At 45.8% G+C, this 12032-nt stretch overlaps 1 protein-coding gene across 3 annotated transcripts in view; it reads left to right on the forward strand.

Moving 5' to 3' along the window:
- Window positions 1–12032, forward strand: part of rhbdf1a (rhomboid 5 homolog 1a (Drosophila)) — a 32351-nt gene that overhangs the window by 14254 nt on the left and 6065 nt on the right. Inside the window, exons 2-11 of one of the 3 annotated variants that reach the window (XM_085783787.1) lie at window positions 5545–5689; window positions 6528–6667; window positions 7183–7290; window positions 8752–8965; window positions 9822–10028; window positions 10213–10335; window positions 10507–10670; window positions 11385–11636; window positions 11740–11851; window positions 11946–12020. In XM_085783787.1, the coding sequence (XP_085639913.1) occupies window positions 5573–5689; window positions 6528–6667; window positions 7183–7290; window positions 8752–8965; window positions 9822–10028; window positions 10213–10335; window positions 10507–10670; window positions 11385–11636; window positions 11740–11851; window positions 11946–12020 (1512 nt within the window). In that variant the 5' untranslated portion in view covers window positions 5545–5572. The remainder of the gene's footprint in view (window positions 1–5544; window positions 5690–6527; window positions 6668–7182; window positions 7291–8751; window positions 8966–9821; window positions 10029–10212; window positions 10336–10506; window positions 10671–11384; window positions 11637–11739; window positions 11852–11945; window positions 12021–12032) is intronic. The other 2 variants (XM_085783788.1, XM_085783789.1) reach the window with 2 other exon arrangements.

The raw sequence follows: 12032 nt of genomic DNA on the forward strand, positions 1-12032 counted from the left end.
CTCCATTGTTTCCAGTGTCAAGCCTCGCCTCCAGCATGGAGTGAGACTAACGAAACAATGGATAGTAGGAGCGTTTATAGAGGATGACTAACAGCTGGAGTATGGGGAAAACCAAACATAACCTGTTTGTGCTATAAGGTTTTCAGGAAAACAGTAATCAGTCTGGAACCTGCTCCAGGCAATTACACAGAAATGCAGTGATGTCACTTGATATTGAAAAGCATGGCTAATGAATGAAGAAAAAAAAATGTTTTGGTATAGCCCTAGAGAGATTATTTTGACCAAAGCGGTCATGTGGCCGGACCTGTGGCTGCAGCGACATGCAGCAAGAGAAAGAAAGACGAAAGAGTGAAAGGAGGAACGAAGGAAGGCCCGAGGCCAGGAAACGCTGCAGCTCTCAAGAATGAGGTATCAGGCCTTCTTTCTCACTACTCAGATTAATGAGGTCATCCACCATGGCGCCTGCTGCCCCCGTGCAGTCCTCTTTTCCACTGTCCACCACCACCACCGCTGCTGCCCCCTCCTCCTCGGGGGGCTCTAGTCGGCGAAGCCACCTGAGGCTCTGTCAGCCTGGATGACACAGCCTCCGTCAGCCTCCCTCAGCGCGGCTGCAGCTCGCCCTGCCTCCCGTAGAGCGGTGCCTAGCAGCGGAGGGGCACACACACACACACACACAGTACCCGGAAACCAGCCAGCTCCTGTCCATAATGGTTAGACTTCATGTGGTTTCCTGCTCTGCCATTTCAGCTTGGTTCGGTTTCAGCCAGAGATCTTGAGGAATGCGGGCCGAGGCATGCGCTGAGATTAGAAACGGCCCTGGACGGGGAGAAGGTTTCAAGAATGCACGAATATTTCTAATATGACAAATCTGAGAAATATTTACCGAGTGCAGCCCTTTGTAGATAATATGTGGGGTTTTTCTCTTTGTGTGCAGGAGTAAATCAGGACTGGAGATTTTAAAAGTATATTCAGAAAAGAAAATTGAATTTGAGCCGACTATGAGTCTTAAAATTAGTGTAATCACTCATCTATCAGACGATGTAGCCCAAACTGGCTAAACGGGGTGAAAGTGAGGTCGTTTTTTTCATTTGGATAATGCAGGCACACAAATTATGCGTCACGTTGCTCACAATTCATCAGCCAATGATATTGGATCCTTCATCCGTCAATCAAACGTCTGAGAAAAACGAAGGGTACGATATCATGGAGGAGACTCGTCCACCACCACCGACACAAACTCTCCTCCGTCCCTCCTCCACTCTCCTCCTCCAGATCCCTGCGGTCCATCACTTAGCCTCGCTAGCTAAGTTAGCAAGCTGTAACGTAGCTAGCTAACAGTTACCTATGTTAGCTAAACACACTTGCACACACACACATACACACACACCGAGCGGTCCCGCCCCAAACGTTGAATATCCCGCCCGCTCGATAACGACCAATCAAATTAGTTTTCCTTACTCGGGTAAACTCGTGCGGCAACTCGTGAAAACTCGTGAAAAGAGGCGTGACAAACAGGACAAACGGCCATTTCTGAACACCTTTAAAAAAAGGAGCCTGCAGAAAAAAGATGACGGTACCAATATGAAAGAGGCCAAGACCAGATTACTGTTTTATTTATGACGAATCACAAACAGGAGGGCAATGTTCCCCTGCAAGCCTCGGTGCATATTTGAAGCAGTAAGAGAGCAGTCCTGCTGTACACAATGAAACAAAGCAGAACTAAAGCCTCTGAGCTTTTTTTCCCTCCAGTTGAAGGTGGCACTTAGTGCTGCATTCACTGAGCCTGTCTGTCTTGTGTTGGACTCTAAGCCTCACCTGTGACAGCTGGGCCTCTGTTGTCATAAGCCAGTGCCTCTCTCTCTGCATGACTGAAGACCATTTCCCAAGCGATTATATTAAATGATGGCACAGAAAAGCTCCATTGGGCCCGAGTTTGTATGCAGAGCGTAATACAATAGGTGGCAGCTCGGCAGACGGAGAGAAGAGAGCGTTGGTTATGCTTGTCAACCACAGTCATTAGGCTATACCCCGCTGGACATCCCCGCACCTGCAGAGACATCAGTTTGTCCTCTGTGGCTTTGTCCTCCTGTCTGTCTTCAGCGGCCTAATGGAGAGAAGAAGTGGCCCCGAGGAGACGGGAGTCGGCCTCGCAATTTAGAAAACAATCTGTGCAGGATTGTCACGGGTCGGTATAATTGAGTAGGATGTGTTGGTTTCTCACAAGCAACCAAACGATAGCAGGAAGCCAATCTAGTGAGGCACAGTGTGCAGTTATGGGTGTGGGTGAGTGGGTGGGTGTTTTTTTTTTCTCTTCTTCCCCTCTTTAGATGTGAATCTTGAAGTCAAAACAAATCTTTAAAAGAAAACTAGATTAAATCGTGGTGGTCTCAGGAATGTGAGTCTCACATCAGCAGTGGGAATGTAAACACTGTGGGAAACTATTACACGCTTCGAATTGTTGCCATACAAGATCTGAACCAGAGAAGAAAAAGCACAATCACCTTGAGAACCAGATAAGATGCTACGGCGCATTAGCTAAGCAGCTGCTCGGGTTGAATAATATCGTCCCGTCTCGCTGAGTTATTGCTTTAAAGACTGATTTTCTCCTAACTGTCCAACTTGACCATGAACAGATAACATGCTCTGTCAAGGAAGGGATAATCCTCCAGTCTGGATAATTGCCAAACACAGAATTCAATCAGTTCGTTTCCCCCCCAGAGGATATCTGCCTCTGAAGGACTTCCTGCCCAGCGAAGACCCCCCCCTCCCCCTGTCTTTTCTCAGACAAGGACCGGGCCTCGGCTTCCATCTTCTCCGCACATGAATTTCCAATCATAACTCATTTTGAGAGATGATGAGTGACACTTTGAGTGCTGCCCCCTCGCTCTGAAACGAGTCGGTGGCTGTCGTGGCTGTGGCGATGCCAACTGTTCCAGCTAAACTAGCGTCACAGTTCCCGTGCCAGTTCAGCTGCCATGTTGTCTTTGGAGGAGGAAGAGAGAGACGGAAGGAGACAGACAGACAGACGGACAGACAGACAGCCACTTGGCTCTGTCTGACGAATGCTGGAGGTTTACCTCAGGCTGCGACCAAATGCTCTTAAAAACCCACTCAGGAGCACGGCTGCCTTGTTGTAGCAGCGTCAAGTTTGGCTGCCAAGTGGCACTGTCAGTTTACATGTCAGATATTTCAGCTCTGTTTACATAGTTTTGAATGTTTTTAATTCATCTGCGTGGGTTTAATCTGACAAGCAAGTAGACAGCAGGCATAAAGGAACTATGAGGCTGTACAGTAATTGCCTGTAAATGGCAACTAGTCACACCGAGGCCACATGGAAGTCAGAACGAAAGGAGTGGGAGACTTCATGCAGGGAAAAAAAAAAACTAAAACCCACAGCAGAAAGAGGAGGAGATGCCGAGCCGCAGGAACAATGGGAGTTGTTTGGTGTGTTTTCCACCCGACTCCCCTCTTCATTCTGTGGAAGCCGAGAGCAGCAACGGCAGCAATCAGAGCAAACATAGTTAATACAGGAGCAGCCGAAGCTTAAGCAATCAAACAGTGTTTTGCATGGAGGAAAATCAGCTTCCCTCAATGTCTGCTTTCAGTTCAGTCTCAGTCGGTTTCAATAGGAAGCGGATGCATCCTCTCTCTCTCTCTCTCTCCCTCCCTCCCTCCCCAGGTCTGCTCTGTATCAGGAACCCTGCTGTTTCAACTAATGGCGAAAGTAATTAAATGTCGGGTGTTCCTGCCCGGGGCGAGGCAGAGCTGCTGCTGCAACAAGCTGAGACACTGGTGGCACATTTTGCATTTGCACAAATGTTAGTAGCCAGTCTATGAGTGAGCGTGTGTGTGTGTGTGAGTGGACTGTGGAGTCTGTGATGATTATTCAGTGCATTGACGGGCAGATGACTGCGTTCTATACAAAATAACTGAGTGAAGTCACTAAATATATTTGGGTCAAAGAGGAGCGGAGAGTGAATAGGCTTCAAAATGTCACTTTGCTCTGGCCGAAGTCCAGTCTGCTTTGCTAATCTCGTATCACAACCCAGACAATGTCAGTGGAGGTCAAACGACATTCAATATAAAAGTCTGATAGGTGCACGAGGTCAGAACCTCTCAGACTGACAGGGAATGACAGATGAATCGCAGCTATGATGGCTCACAATGGATCCTGCTTTATTGTATTGTTTGTGCTCGTCGTGGCAGCTTATATGACCCCGGTGACTGTGCCAGCGCTTGGTGTTGAACTTTCTTCCTCTGCACGGAGAGAAATATCTGTCAGCGAGGCCCAGGCCGTGTTTAGATATTAACACATTGGTGACGACCTCTGCCGCCCTCAGTCTGAGGTTTTCCTGCTGCCTCTGCTGCTGAGACACTCTGACAAAACTTCCCATCATCACTTTGGCTAAAACAGAAGCCTGTGGCGTGTTAAAATGGCAACGCGAAGCAGATGTGGTCACTAGCTCTGGACTCTTTCTTCTTCTTTCTTTCAAGGAGGAGCTGTAACGAGAGACGTGAGGACGTGACCTGATGTGGCTGCTCAGAAGTTTAAAAAAAAAGCCTTGATGTGACTTAAAGGGTTTGGCATTTTTAACTGAATGAAACGGGGAAAGGGCGGGAAAGGGATTTTTCAAATTCATTTGGTTTTGTGTGAGCTCCAGAGCTGTGGAGACAAAGCTCCCACGCAAGTTTACACATTGGTGCTCGGCAGAAATAGAGTCGACCATTATTTTGTGCATTCCTGCTGCCTACCGGGTGAAAAAGTGCTCTAATGAATCATGAGTTGCACGGCTCAGCATAACCGTACACAAGATCTTTGTGAGAGAGATGCTGTGAAATGTCTGTGTGCACTACACCGACGACTAAATGAGTTAGATTTCTCATGGCCGATAATGGGAATGAAGAAAATGACAGGAAATGAAGCAGCAGGCCCCCCGAGAAGTGAGGTTGAGACGGTGGGACAATAAAACGAGGGGCTGGTGATAACGAGGCTGCAGCTACAGACGAGTCTTTCTGATGCTGAGGTTTTTTACTGTGGACGCCTCCTGTGGACCACAGGCCTCGTCATGGGAACGCCTGCTGCACGCAGTCATTAGGCTCTGGTGGATGTGCGCTGGAGGCTGAGCCACTTCTAACCACGCACATACAGGGATTAAGTTTGATTTTAACTGTAGAATTAAGGGATTATGTTTAAGACTGCAAACTTCCTCGCCGAGCAGCACAAATATTTATTTCTTTTTTTACACGGCCCTGTGATCTGCGTCTGGGGAAGTGGTAAACGGGTGTATATGGTAGATTCTCTCTGTGGTTTCCCCTATAGGCTATCTAATGAGCACAGACATGTGAACGCCCCATGCTCAAATCAAGTAAGGGGCCTTAGCACCCTCTTGTGAAACAATGCAGCAACACAAATCATCCTAACCACCGTGTTTAAAGGTCCAAGCTGTCATTTTTACCACATGTTTTATTGTTTTATCAGTATTTACTCCAGATTCACTGAAACTCATCATTGTGTGTTGTCTCTCTCTTCTCCTCTGTGTGCAGCTGGCAGGCCTGGGGTGGGACAGAGAACATGGCTGAACCACGGCGGGAGAGCACCAGCAGCCTGCAGAGGAAGAAACCTCCCTGGCTCAGACTGGACATTCCCACAGCTCAGATGTCGCTCGACGAGCCTCCCACTTTTGTTCAGGTGCTTTTTAAAAACTTTTTTTTTTATTTTGTTCCTCACTGAATGAATCCCCCTGTGCATCTTCTCATCATCTCATCACTGCCTGTGTCCCTTGTGATTTGTGTTTTCACTTCTCCTTTTTCTGGAAATCAATTAGTGTGATCCAAATTCTGTTTTTGTAAATGTAATATAATGGAATTATGCCCAACGTATGGAAGAATTATCCCATCTTTAATCAAGTGCATAGACTTTCAATTTGAGAGCATGATTTCACCACAGCTCCTTCTCGTGCTCAGATTTTTTTTCTCTTCATACTCACATTTTGTGTTTTTAAATGTCTGCTGCTTTCTTTCAAAATGTGTACTTGAATTGTGTGCAAGAAGGAGAAATGTGAGCACAGGTATGTGATTTTTGAGTTCAAGCTCACATTTTGAAATAAAGCAGCAGCCATTTAAAAACACAAAATGTGAGTATGAGGAGAAAAACTCTGAGCACGAGAAGAAGCTGTGTCACTGAAAAGGAATGAAATCATGCTCTCAAACTGAAAATCTATGCACTTGATTAAAGATGGGATAATTCTTACATACTAACATATGTTGACATATACCTGACCATCTGACTATTTAAGAATTATGTTAAACGCTACATTGTGGAGGTAGCCTACTGTTAATTTGAATTAGGTCCTGTAATATGTGAATGTTGTTTTTGATGTGTGATGTGTTTTCTGTGATTGTGTACTGCAGTGGAAAGATAATTGTGTTGGGTATGGACTCCAGGAAGAGTAGCAATGGCCTTAGCCAAAGCTAATGGAGATCCAAATACATGAAATGAAATGGTACGTGTCATTTTCCCCATGCAGCCGGTGAAGAGGCAGGGCTTCCTGCGCAGCATCAGCATGCCAGTGGAGACCACTCACCTCCAGTCACCACCCCGCGACTTCTTTGACAATCGACGGCCTGTCCTGCAGCGGCAGTCATCCATCACTCAGACCATAAAGAGGTAAAAGATCAATACAATACAATGTTAATACGGACCCTTTAATACGAGTGGATTATTGCATCAGCTCCTTCAGCATCTCATGAAGAACTTCACAGCTCTTATATAAGCAGTTGTCTGTGCTTATATGAGATTCCTGACTTTAACAGGGGATATTGGCAGCCTGTGTCCCATGGCATGTAAAAACAAAAACTTTTCCATATGTCTGCAGTGTTTCTGCTTTCCTTACCTTTTTTACAAATTGCATGGCTGTTTCTGATTAACAACCTCGAGTATCACATGCCTGGTAATCACTTTCCTGATGTTGTGAATCTCAAATGTAAAAAAACAAACAAGTCTTAACCTTTAAAGAGTCTGCTTTGCTCTCTCTGCATGTTGGCTCCAGCACTGTCCAGCTGCACCTTTCCTTCTCACTGCCTTGTTGTTGTCTTTTCTCTTTTCCTCCTCCTCCTCCTCCTCCTTTCCCTCTGTTCCCTTCTCGCCTCCCTCCCTCCGGCGCCCGCTCTGCCTGGTCACAGCAGCAGAAGGGTGCACTTTGAGCGGATTAACACGGTGCCCATTAAGGGCCAGCGGGCTGCTCGTCGCAGCACCAGGAAGCACCACTCGCTCTCCAGAACCCTGCTCAGGTACGGCAGGAAGTCCCTCACGAGGCTGCAGGTGTTATAGGGTCAGGATGAAGGTCTGGTGTTTACTCACTTGTTTACGATGAGGAAATAAGTGAGTATTCTCTCTGTCTGACGTGATTTTTTCTTTCTTTTTCTTTAAAAAAAAAAAAAAAAAAAACCAATGATGCTTTTAAAAATTCAAATGTTTTCATTCACTCTGAGTGAGTGTCAAAGTCCCACATGACAAAAAAATTCACAAGAAACCCGCAGCAGCAGCAGCAGCTGTGAGTCAGGTCACTGCCACAGAGATGTTTTTAAATGAGTCATAAGAGGACCCGAAACCAAAAGCTGTCATTTCCCTTTTTACAAGTTCCTCTTTATTTCTGAGCTACAGCAGTGACCCAGTGGGAGGGGTCACCCATTTCCTTACACATCTGTCACTCAGTCAGCATCCCACACAAGCAGCAGCACACACGTCATTGGAGGCAGCGCGTTGAGGTCTGGTGGCCTCTTCAGTGGATGCTCATTAGGGACGTCAGCCTCGGCCGCACTCTCAGAAACCGAGGTTATGAAGGCTGCAGAGGAGAAGCACATGTACACAAACACATGCTCGAGTATGAGCTGCTGCATCATGTTTCTGACGCAAAACAAGAGGTCACCATTGAGAATTTTTTTCCCTGAGCTGCGTCAGTCAGAATTACATTTCAACCTGACGTTCAATCTGCAGCTGGTTATTAGTTTAAAAAAAAAAAAAGCGAACTTGGCAGAGTTTCCCTTTGAAGAATGTTTCCATTTCCACTTCCTGGCCTCAGGGCGCTGTAACATTGTTTGCTCTGGTACTTATTAGGCTTCAACTGCCAGCGACGTGATTACGTGTGTATTCAGCAAGGCCGACGTGGAGGGACTCGATTAAAACCTCCGGGGAGAAAAAAAAAAAAAATCCCTCGTTCTCTGTGTTAATTGGATTTGGTGTCTGTTTGTGTCAGTAAAGATTAGGAAAATCTGAATAAGTTGGATTTTATTTGCAGCATCACAACTACAGTAATCCTCTCCTGCTCTCTTTCTTTGCACATGTGGACTTTGGGAGTGTGTAACTCTGCACCACACGTGCAAACACACACACACACACACACACACACACATAGTTGGTGTCTACCTGGCTGCCGGTCTTTCCCAGTGCCCGGGCATATACATGTCCAGGCTTGTTCTCTTTACTGCTCCTATTACTTTCACTCTGCGGGCCACTTTCTGACATCCTGAGGAGCGCGGGCTTATCAGTCCTTTGCATGTTTGCCGTCCCACCCCTCCATGTACTGAGCTCTTAAGAGGACCCTCACTGAGCGCCTCTGTATCTCCTTTTTGCAAGTTTCACTATGTCAGATAGGATTTAATCTCTGTCTGTGAGAAATGCTTCTTTTTTTTTTTTATAATGCATGTGAGCTTTGTGAGCCAGAACTGAAAGGTCAGTGTTTGTGGTGTTAGGGGAACTGCGGACTGGTTTGGAGTCAGCAAGGACGGCGACGCCACCCAGAAATGGCAGAGGAAAAGCCTGCGCCACTGCAGCCTGCGCTACGGGAGGCTGAAACCACAGGTGATCCGGGAGATGGATCTGCCCAGCCAGGACAACATCTCCTTAACCAGCACTGAGACCCCACCTCCTCTCTACGTCCCCTCCTCACAGCATGGCATGCAAAAGGTGAAGGAATACCTGCGCTGCTTAATCCTGTTTTTATTTGAAAATATACAGGTGCATCTCGATGAATTAGATTATTTATGACAGTAATTCAATTCAAAAAGTGAAATTAATACATTATATAGATCCATTACACACAGAATGAAACATTTCATGTCTTTATTTATTTAATTACTTTTAATTGTAATGATTATGGCTTACATTTAAAGGTCCAGTGTGTAAAATGAGGGGGAAACAGTGACATCTAGCATTCAGATTCTATTATTTATCTATTCAATAATTCTATTGTTTATTTATGAATGTGAAACTAGGGCAAGACCCTTAAAAGAAGAATTATAAGGCTACAAAAACAAAACAAATTTTATAGCGATTATACACTTATACAAATATATTCATTGGTAGTACATTCAGATGTTGCCAATAAACCTTGACAAATACTACACACTGGACCTTTAATGAAGACCTAGAATGTACATGTAGTTTCTCCAAAAAATTTAATATTATAAAAAAAACAATTTAAAAAAGCATTTAAATGATATAGAAATGTTGGCCTTCAGAAAAGTATGTCCAATATGCACACTATAACTTGATTGGGGCTATTTGACTTGAACTACTGAAATGGACGTTTCCATGATAGTCAAATTTATTGAGATGCACCTGTATAGGCTATATATATTTAATTTCATACAACCTTAAAAAAAGAAAGAAATTCCATTTTTCAACTTTACAGATTCAAGTATCAGTCTGTCTCTCTCTCTATGTCAGATCAATCTTATTTTCAGCATCTGTCTCTTGATAATAAAACCTGTTATTGATCCGCTTCCCCGTCTAACCGCCACTGGGGATCTCATGTCTCCAGATCGTGGACCCGCTGGCGCGAGGCCGAGCCTTCCGCATGGTGGAGGAGGTGGACGGCTACAGCGTGCCTCAGACCCCCATCACCCCCGGAGCTGCCTCCCTCTGTTCCTTCACCAGCTCCCGCTCAGGTCTCAACCGGCTCCCTCGAAGACGCAAGAGGGAGTCGGTGGCAAAGATGAGCTTCAGGGCGGCCGCGGCGCTGGTCAAGGTGGGCGACGGAGATAAAATCAGATTACATACAAATATGTGTAATATGAGGAATAAACAGGAAAATAAGTGAGACAGCACATTCATTTAATTGGATTTTATTGGTGCTGTATGACTTTGTGAAGTGCTGCGATGGAAATATTACAACTGTGAGTGAATTTTGTGTTTATGTGTGTGTTTCTCAGGGGCGTTCGTTACGGGAGAGCACCCTGCGACGAGCCCAGAGACGAAGCTTCACCCCTGCCAGCTACATGGATGAAGATGTGGTCGACTTCCCTGATGAACTGGACACATCCTTCTTTGCCAGAGTAAATGCAGGAAAAACAGCACAGTTGTGTTATTCTGCTGTTGTTACTATGCTGCTGTCGTATTTATTTATAACCGAATGATAATTCTCATTCTAAAAAAACCCACAGGGATTCTGATCTTTTTGGCATCTGTGCTCATTATTTCCTCTCCACTCCACTTGTCCTCTCTAGGATATTCTCATGCAGGAGGAGCTGTCCACGTACGCAGACGAGGTGTTTGAGTCACCGTCTGAGGCGTCCATGAAGGAGGCCGAGCCCAGCAGCAAGAAAGATGAAACGGAGTTGACAGGCAGCGCCCTAGATAAAACCGAGCTGGAGAGAAGTCACCTCATGCTGTGAGTTTTTACTGTGCAACAGAGTTTAGTTCTCCGAGCTCTGCTGATCCAAACATTTTTTTAAATCTGCTGTGAGCTTTGTATGTAGGAAATAGGAATAATAATGGAGGTGCCATCCACAAAGATTAGATGTCTCAGCTCTATCAATAACCAACCTGACACAAATACGATTAGTATTTATTGATCTTGCCCCAGATAATGGACAACATGACACAGAATACGTGGTGGATATCGTCCTATTTCGTCATCATTAAAGGGACAACGAGGAGTTTTGAAAAGCCAAGTGTCTTCATACTACATTTACCATGAGCCTCCGCGCGCATGGGGAAATTCTTGGACCGGCGCAAGTCGCACGTCTTGCCAAGAATGTTTTCATTCATCAAGAATGAAAGTCAGAGGTTCGAAGACGATCAGATACCGTCGTATTTCCGACCATTAACGGCGATTCGGCTGCGTTATTCCCATGACCCGCCGGGCAGCGTCCGCGAAATCGAAAGTAAGGAAACGCTGGTCGGCTCGGCCAGCATTTCCACCATTAATTAAAATAACAAAATAACGATAGAGACAAAACGATATATTTATCGAGCCATTAACAAGTGTGGGTAGCGTAGATTCATCCACATTAATGTGAGACTTTTTTATAACCAAATACAAACTCCTCGTTGTCCCTTTAAGCTCATAAACCTCTCCTCATCTCTGTGTCTCCACCTCCAGACCTCTGGAGCGAGGGTGGCGTAAAGCCAAAGAAGGAACTCCAGGACCACCGAAAGTGCCGTTGCGGCAGGAGGTGGTGAGCGTTAACGGACAGCGGCGCGGTCAGCGCATCGTCGTACCTGTCAAGAAACTTTTTGCCCGGGAGAAGAGGCCTTACGGGTTGGGCATGGTGGGGAAGCTCACAAACCGCACCTACCGCAAGCGTATCGACAGCTACGTCAAGAGGCAGATAGAGGACATGGACGACCACAGGTGCTGTCTCGCACTAACGTGTCTTGACTAATGAGCTTTGTCTCTCCCGCTCCCCTCGGTGAAGGACACTGATGGATGATGTTGTTTTTCTGTTCTTCTCCAGGCCTTTTTTTACATACTGGATCACCGTGGTCCATTTGCTCATCACCATCTTGGCTGTATGCATCTATGGCATCGCACCAGTGGGCTTCTCCCAGCATGAGACGGTTGATTCTGTGAGCTGCCATCAACGTCTTTGCAAAAACACCAGCAAAATATGTTCATGTGATGCATATTTTCTGATCTCTGTCTCTTTTTCTCTTGATTAAGGTTTTAAGAAACAAAGGCGTGTATGAAAATGTCAAGTTTGTGCAGCAGGAGAACTTCTGGATCGGGCCGAGTTCGGTGAGCACTCTT

Source organism: Trachurus japonicus, chromosome 8 (genome assembly GCF_045865225.1).
Source record: "Trachurus japonicus isolate A0001 chromosome 8, Traja_1.0".
NCBI classification, from domain to species: domain Eukaryota; kingdom Metazoa; phylum Chordata; class Actinopteri; order Carangiformes; family Carangidae; genus Trachurus; species Trachurus japonicus.